This window comes from Pongo pygmaeus, chromosome 9 (assembly GCF_028885625.2).
Source record: "Pongo pygmaeus isolate AG05252 chromosome 9, NHGRI_mPonPyg2-v2.0_pri, whole genome shotgun sequence".
Lineage (NCBI taxonomy): Eukaryota > Metazoa > Chordata > Mammalia > Primates > Hominidae > Pongo > Pongo pygmaeus.
The window spans coordinates 14,667,391-14,689,270 of NC_072382.2; the positions used below are offsets into that span (position 1 = coordinate 14,667,391).

Genomic DNA, 21,880 nt, shown 5'->3' on the forward strand with positions numbered 1-21,880 from the left:
CACTTTAGTATTAACTCTTTGATGATTTGACTTCTTTATTATCTGGCCTTCCCCCATCTCTCCAGCTTTCACTCTTGACTTCCTCCTCCTTGTCATTAAATTTTAATATATTTATTTTAGCTGTGATCTCTCCCACATTTCTAATAAGCTAAAGTCTTCTATTCAAAATGTCTTCCTGCCTTTCTGTTTGGTAAACTACTAATCACCTGCTCAGGGGTCTTTCATAAAGCTTTATTCCTCTTATTTCACATCTGAAGGATTATTTCTTTTGTCTCATTTCTACTTTTTTATACTCTGTTTATATGTCATACATAGTCTTAATTTGGTAGCTGTTTGTTTCCTCCCCTATAATAAAGTCTCCTTGTCATCAGATACCTTATTAATTGTTGATACTCCAGAGATTAATATATTATTCATTGGCATACAGTAGACAATCTGAAAAAAAATGAGATAAGTGCTGAAATTCTTAGACTCAAGTAACCTTAGTTTACAGTGTTAGATAACAATTAGTGAAACATCTTTCTGAAGTAATGCTCCATATTAGAAGAGAGGGTGAATTGAATTCAGAACCGATTTCTAGAAAATTCTCCTTATTGTGGACAAACAGTCTGTCTGCTTTGAAAAAGCAGTTGAACAGGTGATCCAAACAATGATAAGAAGAAAGAAGCAAGGGGAAAGAAAGATAAGAAAGATAGCAGATATGTTCAAGGCAGAAAGGAACTTTAAATAAGGAGAAGAGAAGTCAAAGAACAATGAAGGAAATATGAATTAGAGGCCTTTTGATTCATACTTTGGTAGAAGCTAGTTAAAGTAGAAGAACTCAGACTGTAAAATGTGCTTTCTACTTGTGTGGACATAAGTATTTAAAGTTTTCCTGTGAATTATACGGCATCATGGCCCAAGTCTTTATAGCCTTCACTCTAAAGATAATAATGAATCTTTTTTACAGTCTCTTACAAAAGCTTTATTATGGAGAGTTGACAGCTATTCAGCGTACCTAGATAACACATTCATCCTGTAATAATCTCATATTTAAATAGGGAAAAGCTTTCCCTTGCAGCCTAGAAAAATATGAGCAGAGACATTTTTGAATAATGAGGAAAAAAATTCACCTTGTTTGTATTTTATTTTGCACAAAGTCTGTAGGCTTCTTAACTGTTCTGTTATACAGAGATATCATTAGGACCCACACCAGGCATCAGCAACAGCAAAATTCTCACATTTCTAGGGTTTTTGAAGAGTGCTCCCAGCTTCCTCAGCAACAGATGTATGATCATTTTGTCTTCGAAACTGGAAAAAAACCTCTTACAAATCATATCATGTTTCTTAAAATTATACAACTAATAAATAGATTTTTTCTTAAAAAATACAGGTAATACTAATATTTATAGAGTAAAATCTTAAAGTATCCTATTTCTGTCCAATTCCTATTTCAACCTTCTTTCTTTCTTCCTTTCTTTCTTTCTTCCCTTCCTCCCTTTCTTTTCTTTCTTTCTCTCTTTTTTTTCTTTCTTTCCTTCCTTCCTCCTTTCCTTCCTTCCTTCCTTCCTTTCTTCCTTTCTTTCTTTCTTTTCTTTCTTTCTTTCTTTTTCTTTCTCTTTCTTTCTTTCTCTCTCTTTCCTTTCTTTCTTTCTCTTCCCTTCCCTGCCCTTCCCTTCCCCTCCCCTCCCCTCCCCTCCCCTCCCTTCCCTTCCCTTCCTCCCTTTCTTATTTCTTTCTCTCTCTTTTTCCTTCCTTCCTTCCTTGAGTTTTTTTTTTTTTTTTTTCTTCAAGGTCTTGTTCTGTTTTCAAGGTCTTGTCACCCAGGCTGGAGTGCAGTGGTGCGATCTCAGCTCACTGCAACCGCCTGTCTTTCAGGTTCAGACTCAAGCGATTCTCATGCCCCAGCCACCCGAGTAGTTAGGATTACAGGCCTGTGCCACCATGCCTGGCTAATTTTTTTGTATTTTTAGTAGAGACAGGGTTTCACCATGTTGACCAAGCTGATCTTGAACTCCTAGCCTCAAGTGATCATCCTGCTTCAGACTCCCAAAGTGTTAGGATTACAGGTGTGAGCCACCATGCCCAGCCTTCAACCTACTTTCTTAATTTCTGTTGGATCACTTGTATCTTTTGGTATACCTTCAAACTTTTATAATAAAAATAACCATAGTCTTCTTGAACATAAATCTTAATAGATGCCAGCACCCTAGCCTCTCATGACATTTCTCAACTATTACCTATTCCTTCCCTTCAAGGTAATGGTCATTTTGACTTTTAGATAAGGTCATCGATCCTGTCAATTTTTTTTCTAGTTTCATCAACTAAGCTTCATCCTAAACACTATAGGTTAGCTTTAGTTTTACCTGGTTTCAAACTTCATATGAATGGAATTTTTTAAAAGTATGCCTTCTTTTGAGTTTTTATACTCAACATTTTATTCGTAAGATCCATCCATGATGTTAAGTGCAGGTATAGTTCCTTTTAATCACCATGTCAAATTTGAATAAAGTAATACACCTCAACTTGTTCACCACTCACCCACCTGTGTTGTTTCCACTTTGGGGCTACTATGAATAACACTGCTCTCTATATATTCCTGGAAGTTTATCTTAATGCATAAGTGCAAACATTTCTGTTGGTTATATACCAAAGACTTAAATTACTGATCATAGGGTATGCACATTTTAATTTTTAGTGGGTAATGCCCAAAAGGTTTTAAAAATTGTTGCAATAACTTATATTTCATCTAGGAGTGTGAGAGATATTTCTTTTATCTATCATCTTTGCTATCAGTTGGCATTGTCAATATTTTGAAATTCAGTCATTCCAGTAGGTACTTTAAAATATCTGTTATTTTAATGTTATTATTACAATGAATAGATTTATATCTGACATTTTGTTATTTGTTTTATACATGTCTCATGTGTTTTCTTTTCCTTTCCTTTTTTTTTTTTTTTTTTGTGAGATAGGGTTTTACTCTGTTACCCACGCTGGGGTACAGTGGCCTGAATATGGCTCATTGCAGCCTTGACCTCCTGGGTTCCAAGTGATCCTCCCACCTCAGCTGCCTAAGTAGCTGGGACCACAGGCATGTGGCACTATGCATAGTTTGTGTTTTTATTTTTACTTTTTTGTAGAGATGAGGTCTCGTCATGTTGCCCAGGCTGGTCTTGAACTCCTGGGCTCAAATGGTCCTCCCGAGTTGGCCTCCCAAAATGCTGGGAATATGGGTGTTAACCAACCAAGCCTGGCCATTGTGTTCTTTCTTTATTTTTTAAAAATTAAACATACTTTGTGTACGTTAATTCCCTTATTTTTAAGCTATTATATTTTTAGCTTGCTTAATCACTAAATAAGCACCCTAATTTATCACAGTCTACTTCAGATGAATGCTAATTCAATTCCAGTAAAATACAGCAACTTTATTCCCATATAACTCATTCCCTTTCCTTTTCTTTGTGCTATTATTGTCATCTATTCTATCTATATTATGTAACTACCAATATGGTGTTATAATTACTGCTTTTATAATCTTATCTTTTAAAATTTAAGAGAAAAATTGAGAAACTGTCTATTGAAGAAGGGTTGGCAAGCTATGATACATGGACCAAATCTAGCCCACTCCTGTTTTTATAAATAAAGTTTTGCTGGAACAAGCCATATCCATTCCTTTATGTATTGTCTATGAATACTTTCATGCTAAAAAGTGGAGCTGAGTAGTTATGACAGATGGAATTAATGTTACTAATAACACGACCTTAAATTAAGGTCATCATCCTGGATTACCTGGGTGAGCCCAATGCAATTAATGCAACTGTCTTTTAAATCAGTTAACAGAAGAAAACACAAAAGATGTATTTATACTGATTTTCATAACCACCTACATAATTACTTTTACTGGTACTTTTTTATTTATTCATGTGCATTTGAGTTTCATCTGATGTCACTTCTTTTCAGTCTAAAGAACTTCCTTTAGTGTTTCTCATGAGGAATTTCTGCTAGCAACACATTATTCATCTGCGTATGTCTCTATTTCACCTTCATTTTTGAGGGATAGTTTTAAAGGATAAAGAATTCCTGCCTGACTGTTTTTCCCCCTGCACTTTAATATCCCATTCCACTACCTTTGGGCCTGCATTGTTGTGGATGAGAACCCCGCTGTTAATATTATTGTGGTTCCCTTATATATGAAGAGTCTTGTTTTTATTTTTTTTTTGGCTGCTTTCAAGATTTTCTTTTTTATCAGTTTGACATGGAGGTGTCTAGGAGGCTCTCTTTGTGTTTATTTTACTTGAAGATCCTTGAGCTTTTTGGATGTATTGAATGTTTTCCATGAAATTAGGGGAATTTGGGAGCCATTATTTCTTAATTTTTTTCTGGTACTCCCCATTTTTATGGGACTCCCATTATACATGTGATGGTATCTCAAAGGATTTTGAGGTTCTGTACAGTTTTCTTCATTTTCTATTTTTCCTGTTCTTCGGACTGGGCAATATCTTTTTTGCTATCTTTATGTCTATTTATTTTGTTTTTTGTCAGCTCACCTCTGCTCTTGAGTTCCTCTAGTGGCTTTTCATTTCAGTTCTTGTATTTTTAAACTCTAGAACCTTCATTGGGTTTTTTATAATTTCTGTCTCTTTTATTGACTTTTATTTGATGAATCATTGTTGCCATCTTATAATTCTTCAAACATATTTACTTTACTATTTTTTGAAGCCTTTCTTTGTTAAGTCCAACATTTATTCTTCCCTTGCTCAAAGACACTATGTCTATTAAGTGTTGTTTTGAACTCTATGGGTAACTATTTCCTATTATTTGCATACTTTTTGTTGTTGAAAACTGGACATTTTAGGTAATACATGGTAGCAATTTTAGATTCTGATTGCCTCATTTCCCAGGAGTGGTGGTTATTGCTAACCACCAGTATCTTGGAATACTGGAAGTCCTAACTCACAGTACCTTGGAATGTGACTGTATTTGGAAATAGGGTCTTTTAAGTGGCAATGAAGTTATAATAAGGTAATTAGAATGAGCCCTAATCCAATATGACTGGTGAGCTTAGAAGAGACTAGGACACAGACAAATAAAGAGAGAAGACCATGTGAAGACACAGGGAGAAGACAGCCAAGTGAAGGCCAAGGAGAGAGGCCTCAGAAGAAACTAACCCTGCCAACACCTTGATCTTGAACTTCTAGCCTCTAGAATTGTAAGAACATAAGTTTGTTGTTTAAGCTACAGTCTGTGGTGCTTTGTTATAGAAGCTCTAGGAAAGTATTAGACACCTTGAGCCAGTAAGACTTCTACCCTTTCCCAATGAATCAGTGTAGCTTGAGCAATATAGTCAAAGTTGAGGCTGCCCCAGCTTTTACTTTATTTTTGCAAGGCCTCTTGTTCAACCAAGGGCTCACTAGGACCTTCTCCTGTCTCCTTAGTATGTGTATAGCTTTGCACATATTTATATTCTTCCAGACTACAGGGGAAGAGTAGGAAGTTATCAACATCCACTGTGGCTGTCCTGTTCTTCAAATTTCTCTGTTGAGTTTCTGGTTGGTTGCTAGTAAATTTTTTGCCCCAACAAGTATTGTGATCTTAGTCAGTCTAGGAGTGACCTTGGCCTTATCTGCTTGTTTGCCACTGGGATTACTGTTGTTTTAATAATGCTCTTTGTCATGGAACTTTCTGAGCTCTGTTCCAAATAAAACTAGTCATCTCAAGCAATGAGGCTGCTGGGCCTCACAGTCTGACCCACCAAGATTCCATAAACTTCTGCGTAATGGAATCTGAGGGTGGGGTGGTATATTAGTCTGTTTTCACACTGCTATGACAAACTTGCCAAGACTGGGTAATTTATAAAGGAAAGAGGTTTAATTGACTTACAGTTCCACATGGCTGGGGAGACCTCAGGAAACTTACAATGATGGCATAAGGCAAAGGGGAACCAAGGACCTTTTTCACATGGCAGCAGGAGAAAGAAGACTGAGTGAATGAGGAACTTGCTAAACACTTATAAAACTATCAGATCTCATGAGAACTCACTCACTATCATGAGAATAGCATGGGGAAAACTGCCCCCATGATCCAATTTCCTCCCATCAGGTTCCTCCCTCAACACCTGGGGATTACAATTCAAGATGAGATTTGGGTGGGGACACAAAGCCTAACCATATCAGGTGGGAAGAGTGGGAACAGTCCCAAGCTAACATGCCACAGACATCCACTGTTCTTACTGAGGTCCAGTAGATTTTCTTAAATAAACACTTCTCAAGTTCTTGTATGCTTGGTCAACTTCCTGAATCTTTAGAAGGTTGTTCATTGACAATTTTGTTCAGTTTTATAATTTCATTTTTAGGGAGAGTTACCATGTCCTCAATCAGCCATTCCGGAAATGCAACTCATTCCCTCTCTTCAGAGATCCTTTTACCATATAGTCTTATACTTGTTTCTGTATTTCAATCAGTTGTTGATGATAGTAGTCTTCCTTGACCATCCTACATAAAATAATCTTGCCTTATCTCCTTACTTTGCTTTATTTTACTTTATAACATTTTTCAGTTCTTGACATTTTATATTTTTATGTGTTTGTTTATTGCCTTTCTCCCCCAGTGGAATGCAAACTCCCTAATGGAAAGGCCACTGTTTTGTTAATCATTGCATCCTTAGTGCCTATGACAATGCCTAGCAAATAGCATGCTCTCCATAAATATTTGAGAAAGAATGAATGAATGTTAGATATGTAGTCTTTTAAGCTTGTGAGAAAATAATCATTCTCATAAACTTTTGTGAGTTGTTATAGCATTTTGGGATGTTGTTACATTTGATCCTGCAATTACATCTCTAGGAATCAAACACCTAAAGAATTAGTGGTCCTGTATGCAAAAATATTTATACTCAAATGTTCACTGCATCATTGTTTATAATTTAGAAAAAACTGGAAACCAAGCTACATATGCAGTAATTAGGGAATGTTAAATACTAAGAAAAACAATGAAGGCAATAAAAGGCATTATTTAGATATGTTTTGTAATGGAAAGATATTTCTAATCATTGCAAAAAATGCATGTGACAAAACAATGTGAATATAATACATACAATTAGTAAAGAGAATGTGTGTGTATTGGTCTTTTTTTGTATAGAATTGGATGTGTGGGTATGATGAGAACTATATTAAGGAAAAATCACTTTTTACTCTATATGCTTTTTACTTTTAAATGTAGTTTCATGTATTACTTTTATAATTTTATGCTTTCTATTTATAAAATAAAAATAAAAAATAAAGGCAATATCACACATTCCATTTATATTAGTTCTAAATATTTTGTATCAGTGCACTTCATCTCCTCATAGAGTATAGTTACTAGAAATCAACATCTTTTGATTTGCCAGAGAGTGGGTAAACACTTACCAAATCGGAACAGCTGCATATTGAGTGTGTAAGTGCAATAGAAAATTCCAAAGCGTAGAAGAACAGTAAAATACGTGATACTTCCCTCCCAAGTTTCTATAACCAAAAAACAGGGAGAAATCTTAATGCTATTATCTTTAGTGAGTGCAAACATGATCCTGGAAGGAGCTACTGGTATAAGAGTCAAAAAAAAAAGGAAGGAAAATAAGAACAGATAAACCTTTCACCATTTGATTTCCTTAGACATTTCTACTCCTTTGCCCTCTGCTACACTGTCCCTAGCTTTCAGTTCCTCAATTCAGCATCTGTGGCTTCTGCATTTGATCTCCATTGCTTAGCATTCTTGTCTCACTTCTGAGAGCTTTTACAGAGTCGCTGGCACAGCTCACTATCTAAACTCTCCAGTTACTAAGATTTGACTCTCCTGTCTCTAATGATAAGATGGCCACCAACAGATTTATCAAGCAATCCTTTTCTATTAAAACAGCTATTATTAATCACAACCCTTCTTAAATTTACATACATGGTGATAAAACTCTCACATATATATTGCTCTAATAAAAAAATAAATAAAATAAAATGATTAATACATTCAAAAAGAGTTCAAAGAACATTTAACTTGGAAGCATAAGGTGATTGTGACTGCTGGGATAAATAAAACAGAATCCCTTCTGTTGCTATCAGAAAGATATTTTCAACTACAAATCCGATTGGTTAGTTATGTGAATAATATTGGTGCTCATCCTGAAAATGTGGGTTTTGTGCTGGCTGTGGAAAGACAAGAATGATACTCAGAACTAGAAAGAATGACATCATAATTCTCTCCCTTTCAATTCCTTCTCTAACTCTTCCTCCTCCTTCTTTGTTTGGTTTATTTAATATCTTTTATATTCAAGAAACTATCTGGTAGTAGGAATTAGATGATAGGAATGCAATGACACATAACTTCCTGATTTCTTAGAGTTTATAATGAAGTAGAAGAGACGGAAAGATAATATAAGGTACCATATAAAATGGATAAAAACTTGCTCAATCATTATAGGGGACAGGAGGGACAGGAGGTTCACTCCGAGCTATTACTCTCTGGGAAGGCTTCATAAAGTGGCAGACCTTTGAAGTAAGGGTAGGACTGAGAAAAACGAAGGAAGGAAGCAGCATTCTAGGCAACTTTGAATTTTTATTTGTTTGTTTCCTTGTAACCTATCTTGTTTCAGAAAGAGTTTAATAGCATAAATTAAAAGTGTGACAAAATAATTTAAAAATTGAGACATAAAATAGAACCAGTAGTAAAGCTAAAATATATATTTGAACAACCTATGGTTTTTAATGTGAGAACAAAACTGAATGTAAGCAATATAACATTTTGAGAAAATGATAAAACAGGTTTTAACTGAATTACAGTGTTCATTCATATATGATATAAACAGGAGGCTAAGGAAAAGATGTAGAAGGTTTGAAATACCAAGGTAAATAATTTTGATTTAATTTTGTTGGCAGAAATGCACAATCATAACAATCATAACATTTTAGCTAGAAAGTACTTGGGACCTCTTAGCTGACAAGACTGTGAAAAGTCATTTTGCCCATATTCCTTATTTTTTTTAATTTTTTAATTTGATTTTTTTTTGAGACTGAGTCTCGCTCTATCACCCAGGCTGGAGTGCAGTGGTGCAATCTCGGCTCACTGCAACCTCTGCCTCCCGGTTTCAAGCGACTCTCATGCCTCAGCCTCCCGAGTAGCTGGGATTACAGGTGCCCACCGCCATGCCCAGCTAACTTTTGTATTTTTAGTGGAGACAGGGTTTCACCTTGTTGGCCAGGCTGGTCTCGAACATCTGATCTCAAGTGATCCACCTGCCTTGGCTTTCCAAAGTGCTGGGATTACAGGCGTGAGCCACCGTGCCTGGCCCCATATTCTTTAATTTATATGAGAATGCTATTCTAAAACCCCCTCCCTGACTGAAAGCGGCAAAAGGTTGGCCAGAGCAGCTCAAATATAAAAACTGAGGAAACAGAAACACACACACACACACACACACACACACACACACACACACACACACACACACACACACACACACACACACACACACACACACACACACAGAGAGAGAGAGAGAGAGAATGAATGAGTCCCTGGCAGATGATGTAAACTGTAAGCTTCTGGACCCAGCTTAAGTAAGTAAGTGACCCTTTTTGCCTTAAGTCAACTGGGTTGTATTTCCTATTACTTAAAACCAAGATAACCCTAATTAATAAATACTTAAATGAAGAATAAGCAATATTTGGTAATTATAAAGACAGTAGAAAGAAAGGTGAGGTATTATGTCAAGGTTTTGTATGTGGGAGATTGAAACGAGGGAGTCTTGCAGTATAGTACTTTTGAGGAGGTAAGTAATTTCCATTTTATATCTGTTGAGTTTGATATGATAGTGATAGAAGCATAGCCAAGTAGAAAAGTCAAACTAGCTTTTAAAACAACAGGCCAGGAGTTTGGAAGAAAGAACAGAGCAGTTAACTAGCAGGCATTTTCTTCATTTTTCACAAAAGAAAACTTGGAAACCGTTAAGTTAAGAAGCTTTTCCAGGGGTTTACACACAGTGAGTACCGAGGATAGTATTTAAATAAGTGCACTCTGATCCTGGAATCTATACCATTAACCATTTTGCTATATGAGGAGTATATTTCAGATGCACGCACTTTTCTGACCCTGCCTGGGAACACTGAAAACTTGATGAATTTGTAGATTTAGCCAAGCCCCTTGCTTATGTTAGAAAAGTTGGCATGTAGAAGTCCTGTAAAATGTTGGCTGCCTTAGCAAGTGTAAGTATATAATTCTGTAATGGCATTAGAAAAAGATGGTGGCTTCGAGATATAAGTCTAATATACAAGTTCATTTTGTGTAACTAATCACAGCAAACTTGTGCTGAAACTTGTGATTTTGAGAGACTATAAAACTGGTCGTTATTATTGAGTTCGGATCAGATAAATACAGACTACAATGGTTTGTTACACTGACTGCAAAAGGCAATCTTTGGCAATTATGCCATATTAAATTGATAATTAAAAGTTTATGAATAAGAATGGTGACATATAACTTGAAACAATTATGCACTTAATAACTTAAGTCCTCCTTTCCTATTCTCTGCCCTCAAAATTAGAACTAAAGATTTCTAGATTGAATGTTCAGGGCAACTGGACAATTTTCTTATAATTTATAGGGAAAATCTGGTCCATGTTTGTTTACATAACCACTCGTTACAGATAATATATTTTGGGGTATTAGTGCATTTTTCTATTATTGTATCACTGTCCTCCAGGGTTTTGTTCTCCAGGTTTGGGTTCTTTCCTCTGATGTCCCCCTTAAAAATATGTCACAGGTATGGAGTGAAAGTGTGTAGGGGAGGAGGAGGAAGTTTATCCTTCACCTGTAATGACGCTTCTACTCATTACTGAAATTGTTATTTGTTCTGTTCTGTTGGTCAAACAAGGTGTTTCACTCCAATTTGTCCTCACTTTAAATGTGAGATTTTGTATTAACTTTGCTAAGGTCTTTTGCCCCACTAATATTTTATGATTCTGAATTTAAAGCCAATATAATTAAAATAAAACTATTGTGTTATCAGTAAAGATCTTCACATTTACTGGACAACTAAATGGAAACAAGTTAGATTTATTTATATTTAGCATTTTTGGCCTTAAAGCAAAATTCATGTAAGATGCAAAGATAGGCTATGTATGAAAAGCTCTATGTTAAGCCAGAAATTATTAGGTGTCTACAATTTGAACCATATGTGTCAGTAGCAGAATTCTTTTGTTTATTTGCAAAATGGTTTTATGGTCCAGGATTATACTTTTCTTGTATTAAGAGAATAATTAAGTGGCTCTGTGCCTAATACATAGACACTTGCCACTGAAGCTTTCAAATTTTTACTCACTTTAATTCAGCAAGTCAAGAATTCAAACATTCTCTTAATATTTACTAAAACTCACAGCCTAGAATTATTTTTGATTTAAAATTTTCAATCAAGAGCTCACTACTAAATCAAAGAATTTCATGAGGACCAATAAAAGCCTCATCTTACCTCCTAAGATTTCAAAATTATTAAAAAGAATAATTTTAAAATTAATATGTTCCCATAGAATTGGTCACTTACCGCTTGCCCATAATTCCTGTATGACACAGAATTAAAATGAGACAACTCTATTATTGTTAGAGTTACTGCAGTAATTGTAGTAATTATGCAGATGATGTTTATGATTAAAGTACATATAATCTGAAAAGGAGACAGAGGGCAAATTTATTATATTCAGAATAAACATTTTGGTGTAATAGTTTGCATTGCTGAAAAAAGTCATCTAGTTAAAACTTTGATCTAGTTTCTGAAGTCTTAGAAGTATTAAGTCTTAGAAGTATTAAATATTAAGAAAATATTTTTCTGATTTATATGAAGCCCAGTTAATCTGGAGGATACATTAACACCATCAGTCCATTAATCATTAATCTTCCATTTAGGCTAAAATGTATTATATTTTTTGGGGCTGGGCGCAGTGGCTCACGCCTGTAATCCCAGCACTTTGGGAGGCCGAGATGGGTGGATCACGAGGTCAGGAGATCGAGACCATCCTGGCTAACACGGTGAAACCCCATCTCTACTAAAAATACAAAAAAATTAGCCGGGCATGGTGGCGGGCGCCTGTAGTCCCAGCTACTCGGGAGGCTGAGGCAGAATGGTGTGAACCCAGGAGGCGGAGCTTGCAGTGAGCCGAGATTGTGCCACTGCACTCCAGCCTGGGCGACAGAGAGAGACTCCATCTCAAAAAAAAAAAAAAAGTATTGTGTTTTTCAATGTTATAGGTCATTTGGAAGAAAGCATATAAGATATGATTTGGACAAAAGTGGTTCCACTGTAAGAAAAAAAAGAAAATGGAAAATGACTGCTTGTAGAAATAGGAGTCAGTTGATAAAATTTTAATCCTGGGTTTTCATTATCTAAGGAAATCTATCAGTATCTTCAGACATCATTTTTTATCTGTAAAATTATGAGGGCAGACTAATTTCTAAGGTATGTTTTAGCTCTAAGATTCTGAAGTGTTCTTCCCAATTCTGTCCACCTATACCATGCATGGATCTTTAATCTGGACCAATTCCATACTTTGTTACAAGACACAATCTTGTTCCCACACTGGATAGTTCAGAAAATGAAGTTTTACAGTAGTATAATGTCTATATCTAAAGGCATTAGGTCCTATTAAAATTTTTTAATTATAAAGTTTACACAATGTTAAAAGGCAGAACATCAAACAAAACAAAAACTATATATACATTTAGAAACCTATACATAAAGTAATCATGATTTTAACCAATACAGTATATTTGTCTACATTAAATTATGTTCTTCTAGATTCATTCTTAATTCCTTCATTTATTTTACAGGTAGGGTAGATTCCTTCATTGTTTAGACGTTATATTTTCATTAAAACTTAATATTTAGCTTTGTGATAAGTGATTTCTAGAGATAACTCAAACATTTCAACTTACTCCAGATCGAGTCGGATACTTTGTTACTCTTATTAGGAAGACTCCTGCAATGATAAACTGGATATAAAAACATATTTGTAAATACTCATTGATAATGCTTGCCAATTTAGAATGTACTTTTAATAACTCTCTTGTAAGTCGATTATTTTAAGAATGCTAATAGTAACAAAATATACAGAACTTTTAGTAGTTAGGTCAGGACAAATTTACATCATGTAGTAATACATTGAAAGGTAATAGTAGAGTCACTCATAACAGAAACACATAGGGGACAGTGGGCAGATTCACACTGTGATAATATGCCAGACAGCCTCAGCAGTCCTGACCAGGAACCAAGTTTGCTTTTATGTGTATGAGATACATCATATATAACTCATTTGATTATTGCTTTTAATGTTATCCTTCCTAATGAGAAGATGACACTAATTATGATTACTATGTACATATCCAAATATGGAAAAAGTGGTTCAAGAATCTATTCCATATTGTGATGGTACAAAATATGCAGTCTCTTTTATGAGATTGTAGTTATTATTAAGGTAATGGCAGAAATTCATGCCTTTGCCTTTGTTTTTTAAAACAGAGGTTCCATTATTTCATGTCAGGAAGTCTATCTACTTTCAAGAAGTATAAAACTATGCCATATTGTTTGAAGATGGGTTGCACAATTTCCTCAAAGTATTCCTTGTCTTATTTGTTTTAGTGATAAGACACTAAAGATCCAAGTCAAAGGCTATTTTTGTCATGCTATACACTATATGTAGGAAGCCCAAACCTGAAGCTTACAAACTTCCCATGGATAATTTAAAATCTATTTGTTCAGCACTTCATTCCACAACAAAAGCTGAGATTTCTAAGGAGGTACAACACAGTGAACGTAAGAACTAGCTCAGAATTTAAAGTGAAAATATCTTGTGAATTTTGAATTAGAGTGCTCTCTAATGAGATTAGATTACTATGTGTTTTATGAAATGCCTTTCAAAGTTTAGGCTTAAGTGAGAAGTTTAGTATTAAATTACATTTAGTTGAAATTTTAGATAAGTTATCCTAGGAGTTTAATATACTATTTTTATAATGTGAATGGTCAAACACTAAGGAAAATGCATCATTTATTTGGATTTTGTTGGAAAATCCACAGTTTTCCTCCTATTTTTTAAGATAGTGCTTTGACACTTGTGACCCAGTGCATCATTTATCATTTATCACCTATGAACCAGTGCATTATTTATGAGCCATGCATCTTTTATGAACCATGTATCATTTATCTGGATTTTGTGCAAAAATTCAATATTTTTCTCCTATTTTTTCAAGGCAATCCATTGACACTTATGAACTAGTATATGTATAAAAGTGGGAGACCTCCTAGAGATCATTGTTTCTTCTAGTGATTAACTGCTGTCTCAATGGGCAGCCATATTGTATCCTACAGCCCTCATTCCATCTGTTCGAAGTGTGGGATAAGTGGTTTCCTTGCTCATTATTGCTATCCAACCATTCTTTCTCCTCCACCTTTGAGTCACATGTCAGTTTCTATAACTCACTATCCTTCATGGTTTAAGTAATCTATTGACCCCTTGGCCATTCCTCTTTTGGAATGAGTTGAAATTTTGACTCTCTGATTCTCTCTCCAACATCACTTAATATTTGGTGATTTTTACACACACACAAACACACACATACATATATATGTGTATATATACACATATATACATATATAGTTATATATATACATCTATCTATCTATCTATCTAATCTTTTGATATGGTTTGGCTCTGTGTCCCCACCCAAATCTCATCTTGTAGCTTCCATAATTCCCATGTGTTGTGGGTGGGACCCAGTGGGAGATAATAGAATCATGGGAGCGGGTCCTTCTCATGCTGTTCTTGTGATAGTGAATAAGTCCTATGAGATCTGATGGTTTTAAAAATGGGAGTTTCCCTGCACAAGCCCTCTCTCTTTGCCTGCTGCCATCCATGTAAGATGTGACTTGCTCCTCCTTGCCTTCTGCCACAATTGTGAGGCCTTCCCAGCCATGAGAAACTGTAAGTCCAACAAACCTCTATCTTTTGTAAATTGCCCAGTCTCAGGTATGTCTTTATTAGCAGCATAAAAATGGACTATTACAGTAAATTGGTACCAGGAGTCGGGTGCTGCTGAAAAGATACCCAAAAATGTGGAAGTGACTTTGGAACTGGGTAACAGGCAGATGTTGGAACAGTTTGGAGGACTTAGAAGAAGACAGGAAAATGTGGGAAAGTTTGGAACTCCCTAGAGACTTGTCAAATGGCTTTGACCAAAATGCCAATAATTATATGAAAAATGAAATCAAGGCTGAGGTGGTCTCAGATGGAAGATGAGGAATTTGTTGGGAATTAGAGCAAGGTGACTCTTGTTATATTTTAGCAAAGAGACTGGTGGCATTTTTCCCTAGAGATCTGTGGAACTTTGAACTTGAGAGAGATGATTTAAGGTATCTGGCAGAAGAAATGATCTAAGCAGCAAAACTTTCAAGAGGTGACTTGGATGCTGTTAAGGGCATTCAGTTTTATAAGGGAAGCAGAGCATAAAAGTTCAAAAAATTTGCAGCCTGACAATGTGACAGAAAAGAAAAACCCATTTTCTGGGGAGAAATTTAAGCCAGCTGCAGAAATTTGCATAAGAAATGAGGAGCTGAATGTTAATTCTCAAGACAATGGGGAAAATGTCTCCAGGGCATGTCTGAGATCTTCATGGCAGCCCCTCTCATCACAGGCCCTGAAGCCTAGGAGGAAAAAGTGGTTTCATGGTCCGGGCCCAGAGCCCCTGTGTTATGTGCAGCCTAGGGACTTGGTGCCCTGCATCCTAGCTGCTTCATCTGTGGCTGAAAGGGGCCAATGTAGAGCTTGGGCCATGGTCTCAGAGGGTGCAAGCCCCAAGCCTTGGCAGTTTCCATGTGGTGTTGAGCCTGCAGGTACACAGAAGTCAAGAATTGAGGTTTTGGGACCTCTGCCTAGATTTCAGAGGATATATGGAACTGCTTGGATGCCCAGCAGAAGTTTGCTGCAGGGGCGGGGCCCTCATGGAGAACCTCTGCTAGGGCAGTGCAGAAGGGAAATGTGGGGTTGGAGCTGCCACACAGAGTCCCTACTGAGGCACTGCCTAGTGGAGCTGTGAGAAGAAGGCCACCATCCTCCAGACCCCAGAATGGTAGATCCTCTGACAGCTTGCACCATGTGCCTGCAAAAGCTGCAGACAACGCCAGCCTGTGAAAACAGCCAGATCAGGGCTACACCATGTGAAGCCACAGGGGTAGAGCAGCCCAAGGCCATGGGAGCCCACCTCTTGCATCAGCATAACCTGGATGTGAGACATGGAGTCAAAGGAGATCATTTTTGAGCTTTAAGATTTGACTGCCCCACTGGATTTTAGACTTGCATGGGGCCTGTAGCCTTTGTTTCAACCAATTTCTCGCATTTGCAACAGCTGTATTTACTCAAGCCTGTACCCCCATTGTATCTAGGAAGGAACTAACTTGCTATTGATTTTATAGGCTCATAGGTGGAGAGGACCTTGCCTTGTCTCAGATGAGACTTTGGACTGTGGACTTTTGAGTTAATGCTGAAATGAGTTAAGACTTTGGGGGACAGTTGGGAAGGCATGATTGGTTTTGAAATATGAAGACATGAAATTTAGGAGGGGCCAGGGGCAGAAAAACTCCCATTTTTTAAAACCATTAGATCTTGTGAGACTTATTCACTATCATGAGAACAGCATGGGAATGACTCACCACCCCCCCAGCCCCATGATTCAGTTATCTTCCACCAGGTCCCTCCCACAACACTTGGGAATTATGGGAGCTATAAGATGAGATTTGGGTGGGGATGCACAGCCAAACCATATCATCTTTCTAGTACCTTGGGCTTGTGGTTCTTGTTCTCTCCTTCAATCCCTGACTCCAAACTATCTTAGTCACTCACTCCCATAATCATTCTCCTGTCCTTGTTGTACCTTTCAAATCTTAATTTCAAGTATTCCACCTGATCACCACCTGCTATCTTTCTAGCTCATGCCCTCTGGTATTAAAATTCTAACAACCCTTTGACCCCACCTGGGTCTATAATCTGAGAACTTCAACTCTGTTAAATTCTTCTTTCCATCACTAACTTAAATTTCATGGCCAACCATTACAAACACTGCCCTATATCCACTTGCAACTGCTTTGCACCTTTCTTGTTTTATTATAGTTGCACAGCTAAACAAAGATACTGATTGTTTTTATCCTACTGCATGGTTGCACTCATGCAGCTGAACATGGCCTGAGGAAGGCATACAACCCATATTCATATCCTGTTCCTAAACCTCAAGTGTGTCCTTAATGCTGTATGAAAATAAAACCACCTCTCCATAATCTATGGACTCTCACTTTTCCTCGATGATTATTTCATATTCTCTTGCCTTTCCTCAAACAACCAAACCACTTCCCCATACTCAGTCTCAGCTCATAATCTTGCTTCCTAATTCATTGAGCTATTTGAAGCTACTGGAAAAAAAAAAAAAAACTTCCACAGGCTTCCAACATCCTATCAAAGAAAACTCTCCTTTCTCTGCCTTTCCCTTCTGTTTTTGTACTTTGAAACCATTTATAATTAGACTGGATAATTCTTTGTTGTGAGGAGCTGTCCTGTGGATCACAGGCTATTTAGCAGCATCTTTTGCCCCTGCCCACCTGATGTACACCTCCAGCGGTGAAAATCCAAAATATCTCCAGATATTATAAAATGTTATCAGGGGCAAAATTGCCTCTAGCTGAGAACCATGCCCTAGATAAACTTTCTATGCTCCTAGCTATTTGTGCATCAAAATCCATCACCTCTTGCCTATACAAATACTTGATCCCAATACCCACCCCCATTTACTCATATCATCAATTTTCTTTCTTTTGGTTCAGTCCTCCCAACAAAGGATATGATGCTGTTTCTTTCAACTCACAGAAACTAATAAGCAAACCCTCTCTTGAGCCAAATTTCCCCAGCTATCACCCAATTTCTTTATACCACATTACAGTAAAGTCCTTAAAGAAGCTGCCTGTTTGTTGTCTGTAATTCCTCTCTTCCTATTTTTTTCTTAAATCAACTCCTACCAGGTTTTTGCTTCACAATTCCACTGAAACTACTTGTAAAATTTACTACTGACTTCCATATTGCTAAATCCAATGGTCAGTTCGTAGTCCTCATTTTATTTGACAAAACAACAAAATATAATATAGTTGATCCTTCCTCATTTCTTCTAACAATTTCTTCACTTGGCTTCCAGGATGTCATGCTCTCCAGGTTTTCCTCTACCTAATGGCTATCTAGAAACCACAGGAGAGTGTCAGTAATGAAAAATTTAGAAAATGAGTACTGACTCATTGGGTGAGGAGACTGAAGTGAAGATAATAAACACGCAAGTTAATCATGCTAATGGATATTATAGTTAAGATTATTTGCCTTTCACATATCTAGGGACAAACTGCCCTATGGTTGTCATTGTGTACTCCTGTATCCATATCTCTTGAAACAGCACTTGTAAATTAAAGGTGCTCAATATATATTTGTTGAAAAAAGGAATTTGACTTTGAATAAATTATCAACATGGGATTTAGTTACATAATTCTCCTGAAAACCTTGTTCAGAAACCGTTTGCTACCTTCTACTATTGGCATGAATATTATTTATTGTATGATTAAAGCAATATATATGTATTCTACTTACAAAAATTCCCCATAAAGTACATCCTGTTTTGTAAGTTATAGGTTCATACGTTCCAAAGACTCCTTTAATTTGTCCCATATACAAAACCAATAGAAAGTACCACATGAAAACATGAAAGATGCCAATCATAATCTGGATAGTCTGTGAGAAGAGAATTCTGTTAGTACCGAAATAATGTAATTTAAAACACAATTCCAATAAGTGTTAACTATAAGAAGCATTTAACACCTTTACAAATACAAAAGTAAAACAGCAATGCACTTAATGATGTATTTCCTGGATTGGTTATCCCAGAAAAAAGGACCAATCAGGAAGGACTGAGATTTACCAAATAGGAATCAGTCATACTGAAAGCAACAGGCTGTTCAATAATAGTAGCTCTGGCCAATTCTCCTGTAAGTTAACAGTTTGATTCTATCACTGGATAGTCTCCCTACCTATCAAGTAATGGTATGAGAGGAGAATATTGGGGTTACTTCAGAGAAAATGTGGTTACTAATCTACTATAATGCAGGAAGCCACAAATCCAACATTTTCTTCTACATTAGTAATTTATTAAAGATGAATCACTTTTTGAATTTTATAAACGTTTGATTTATCTTTTCCTTCAAGGAGTATTTGGTATGATTTTTTTCACAAGTATGCTGGAGTGAGGCATAATCCAACACAGCAATACAGAAAATATCCAAAATGGACTCGCTTGAGCTCGGTTTTCCCATTGGAGAGGGGAAGGATTTTGAATAGGGGAGAATTATTACTCAACTCTAATATGTAAGAAGATAATTATAATCCCAGCAAATTTATTTCTGAATTTATATGTGAACTGATATTTCATATATTTAATCACATTTTTGATTACTCTTTAAAAATGACAGAGGACACATAAATTTTATTTTCATATAAACTTTAACAGAAAGCTATTTAATGTTTTAAGAGTTCCAGCTCTTTGCAAAGCAGGCAGTCTATGAAATATATAAGTGCAATTGGCTAACTTTAAAAAATACATTTCGGAGAAGTTTTTTTTTTTTTTAAGAAAATGTCTCTTTTTTGGTAACGATCATGCATTTTTATAGATTTAGAATTTAAGGTTTCCCCTTGCATCAAATTTGCAAGAATGGTAATATTTCCAGAAATTCTTTGGATTTGCCTGGAGAAATATCTCCCACTAGACTGCAAAATCCCATAGGGCCTGGAGTTTGTTTTGTTATTGTTTTATCACCAGCCTCTAATATGGTGCCCAGAATAGAGAAGGCATCCAGCAAATACCTCTTATATAAGCATACTGGTGTCAAGAATAGTGATTCCATGTGACTTTCCCAACTGTTAAAAAAGTAAGTGAGCTTGAAAAGTACTATCTCTTTTTAAATGATTGACTATTGTTTTATATAAAACTATGAAATATCTAATTAGCCAAAGCTTGTTAAGAACTGCCAGTGTGTGGAGAAGGACAAGATAGGTTTTCTTATTTAAAAATGATTATTTATCTAGAGCCAATATGAGTTCCAGGAGGTCAGACCCGCCTACCCCCTGCCCCCAGGAAAAAAAAATGCGAAGGATTGCGACATGTACATAATCCTGGGAAGAAGATTCAGAGCTTTCATTCTATGCCAAAACGGTCTGTGACCCCAAAGAGGTTAAGAACCTCTGCTGAACAGTCATATAGGTGACTTAGATAATTGATCTATGCAACATTCAAATTCAGAAGAAAAGTTCACGAGTGGAAAAGTTTTCTCCCCTTTGGATGTAAAAAAGCATGATACTCATAATTCCTTGGTGTTTATTAAGAAAGCTAAACTGTAACTTCACATGTTTATAACTTAATAGACGAGACAAATTTATAATCATCCTACTGCATAAATGTAAGTGCAGTACTCTCTTTTTTCCTTTTAAACCTTACTTGGATTTCTCTATTATCCTGTGTGTGTTGGTTTAGTCTGTATACCCATATCTCAGCACATGAAGGAACATGAAATCAGTCAAAATTTTTAGAAGACAATCAACATTTGAAAAAAAAAAAACTTTTACCCCTTTGATTTAACCAAGTCTGCCCCCCTTTAGATCCAATATATCCTTTTAAAAAAGAAATAGTTAATGATCTTAAATTTAGTTAGTCAAAGTGAAATCTTACCCCTAAAACGAGAGAATCTGCTGTAGAGATTTGTAAAAGAACACATGCCATACTGCCAGCATTTCCTCTAGATGATTTTCTCTCTAACCTTTGGTGATGTCTTTATTAGCAAACTTCTACAAAACAGTACAAAGCACATATACATTATTTTCTTAGAAGAAAATACGTAAGTTTGATCCTTTCCTTATTGTTCAGTCACCACCTCCCCAAATTCAGAAGCAATAGCCTTCTTCTTTCTAGGCCTTAATATTAGAGGCATCAACTTTCATCCACCTGTTCTGAATAACAGCCTTCACAACGGAAAAGTCTCTCTCTATGACTAAAACATATCGGCATTTTACAGCTATCATCTCTGAATAGTAAATAGTGCCTACTGTTTACAGAGTATGATAGGGAGAGGAGCACCGTAATCAGCCTCCGTGTCCCTTTATGGCTTTTGACACGAAAGCACTCCAGCAAAGCGACATCACTACCTTGCATTTTACTTGTTCAAGGTTCCAAGGAGTTTCGGGGGGCGCTCGTCCAGGACCCAGTCCGAGTTCTCACGCCAGCGCCCAGGCCTAGATGAAGAGGAAGATCCTGGCTGGCAACGCGCTCAGCGCCAGGTCCCCAAATCTCGCTGAGCTACCATCACAGGGATAGCCAGGAGCCCAGCACCCAGCCGGCCCTCAGGCTCCTCAGGGAGTGACGATCTGCAATGGCAACGGTGTGCTCCTCCTGCGCCTGCGCACCCACTCAGGAACGGCAGGGGCGGAGGGAGTGCGTGTGCGCAGACTCACTAGGCCCCTGGCAGCCACGTGGTCAGACAACCGGTTAACTACGTTTTGGTGTCTCTAGGAACGGTTTCTGCAAACCTCTATTCTGGGATTGCCCGTATTGGTACGTTTCTTATACACGCACCTGCTGCACAGTGACCAGGATCACTGAGGAAAAGTCCGCCCTTCACCTTTTCTTCAAAGAAAAATTTTGACCACAAGAGCACTTTGGAAGGTGCACTTTCGAGTGAAGTGGCTGAGTCAATGGCTCACTTTTTTTTTCTTTAAACATAAGAACCGAAGAAGGATATTAGTGATGAGAGTAATACTTAACAAGAC

The 21,880-nt window shown here is 36.7% G+C and overlaps 1 protein-coding gene across 1 annotated transcript; it reads right to left on the minus strand.

Annotated features, from left to right (window-relative positions):
• Window positions 1-945: 945 nt before the first annotated feature.
• On the minus strand, window positions 946-21,538 carry MS4A13 (membrane spanning 4-domains A13). Its single transcript, XM_054440390.2, has 7 exons — window positions 21,260-21,538; window positions 20,787-20,902; window positions 18,659-18,799; window positions 12,927-12,983; window positions 11,542-11,661; window positions 7,385-7,480; window positions 946-1,290 (listed from the first exon to the last, which is right to left on the minus strand). Exons 2-7 carry the CDS (start codon window positions 20,835-20,837, stop codon window positions 1,225-1,227), a joined length of 531 nt encoding a protein of 176 aa, XP_054296365.2. The 5' UTR covers window positions 20,838-20,902; window positions 21,260-21,538; the 3' UTR covers window positions 946-1,224.
• Between the last annotated feature and the right edge of the window lie 342 nt (window positions 21,539-21,880).

Bases quoted from the DNA above. Each gene is read 5' to 3' on its own strand.
- MS4A13 (XM_054440390.2), bottom strand. From the start codon at position 20,837: ATGGCATGTGTTCTTTTACAAATCTCTACAGCAGATTCTCTCGTTTTA. The intron at 11,662-12,926 runs GTAAGTTGAAAT...TCTCCTTTTCAG, and splicing joins AGTATCCGACTCGATCTGGA to ATTATATGTACTTTAATCAT. The intron at 1,291-7,384 runs GTAAGTGTTTAC...GTTTTTTTCCAG, and splicing joins TATGCAGCTGTTCCGATTTG to TTTCGAAGACAAAATGATCA.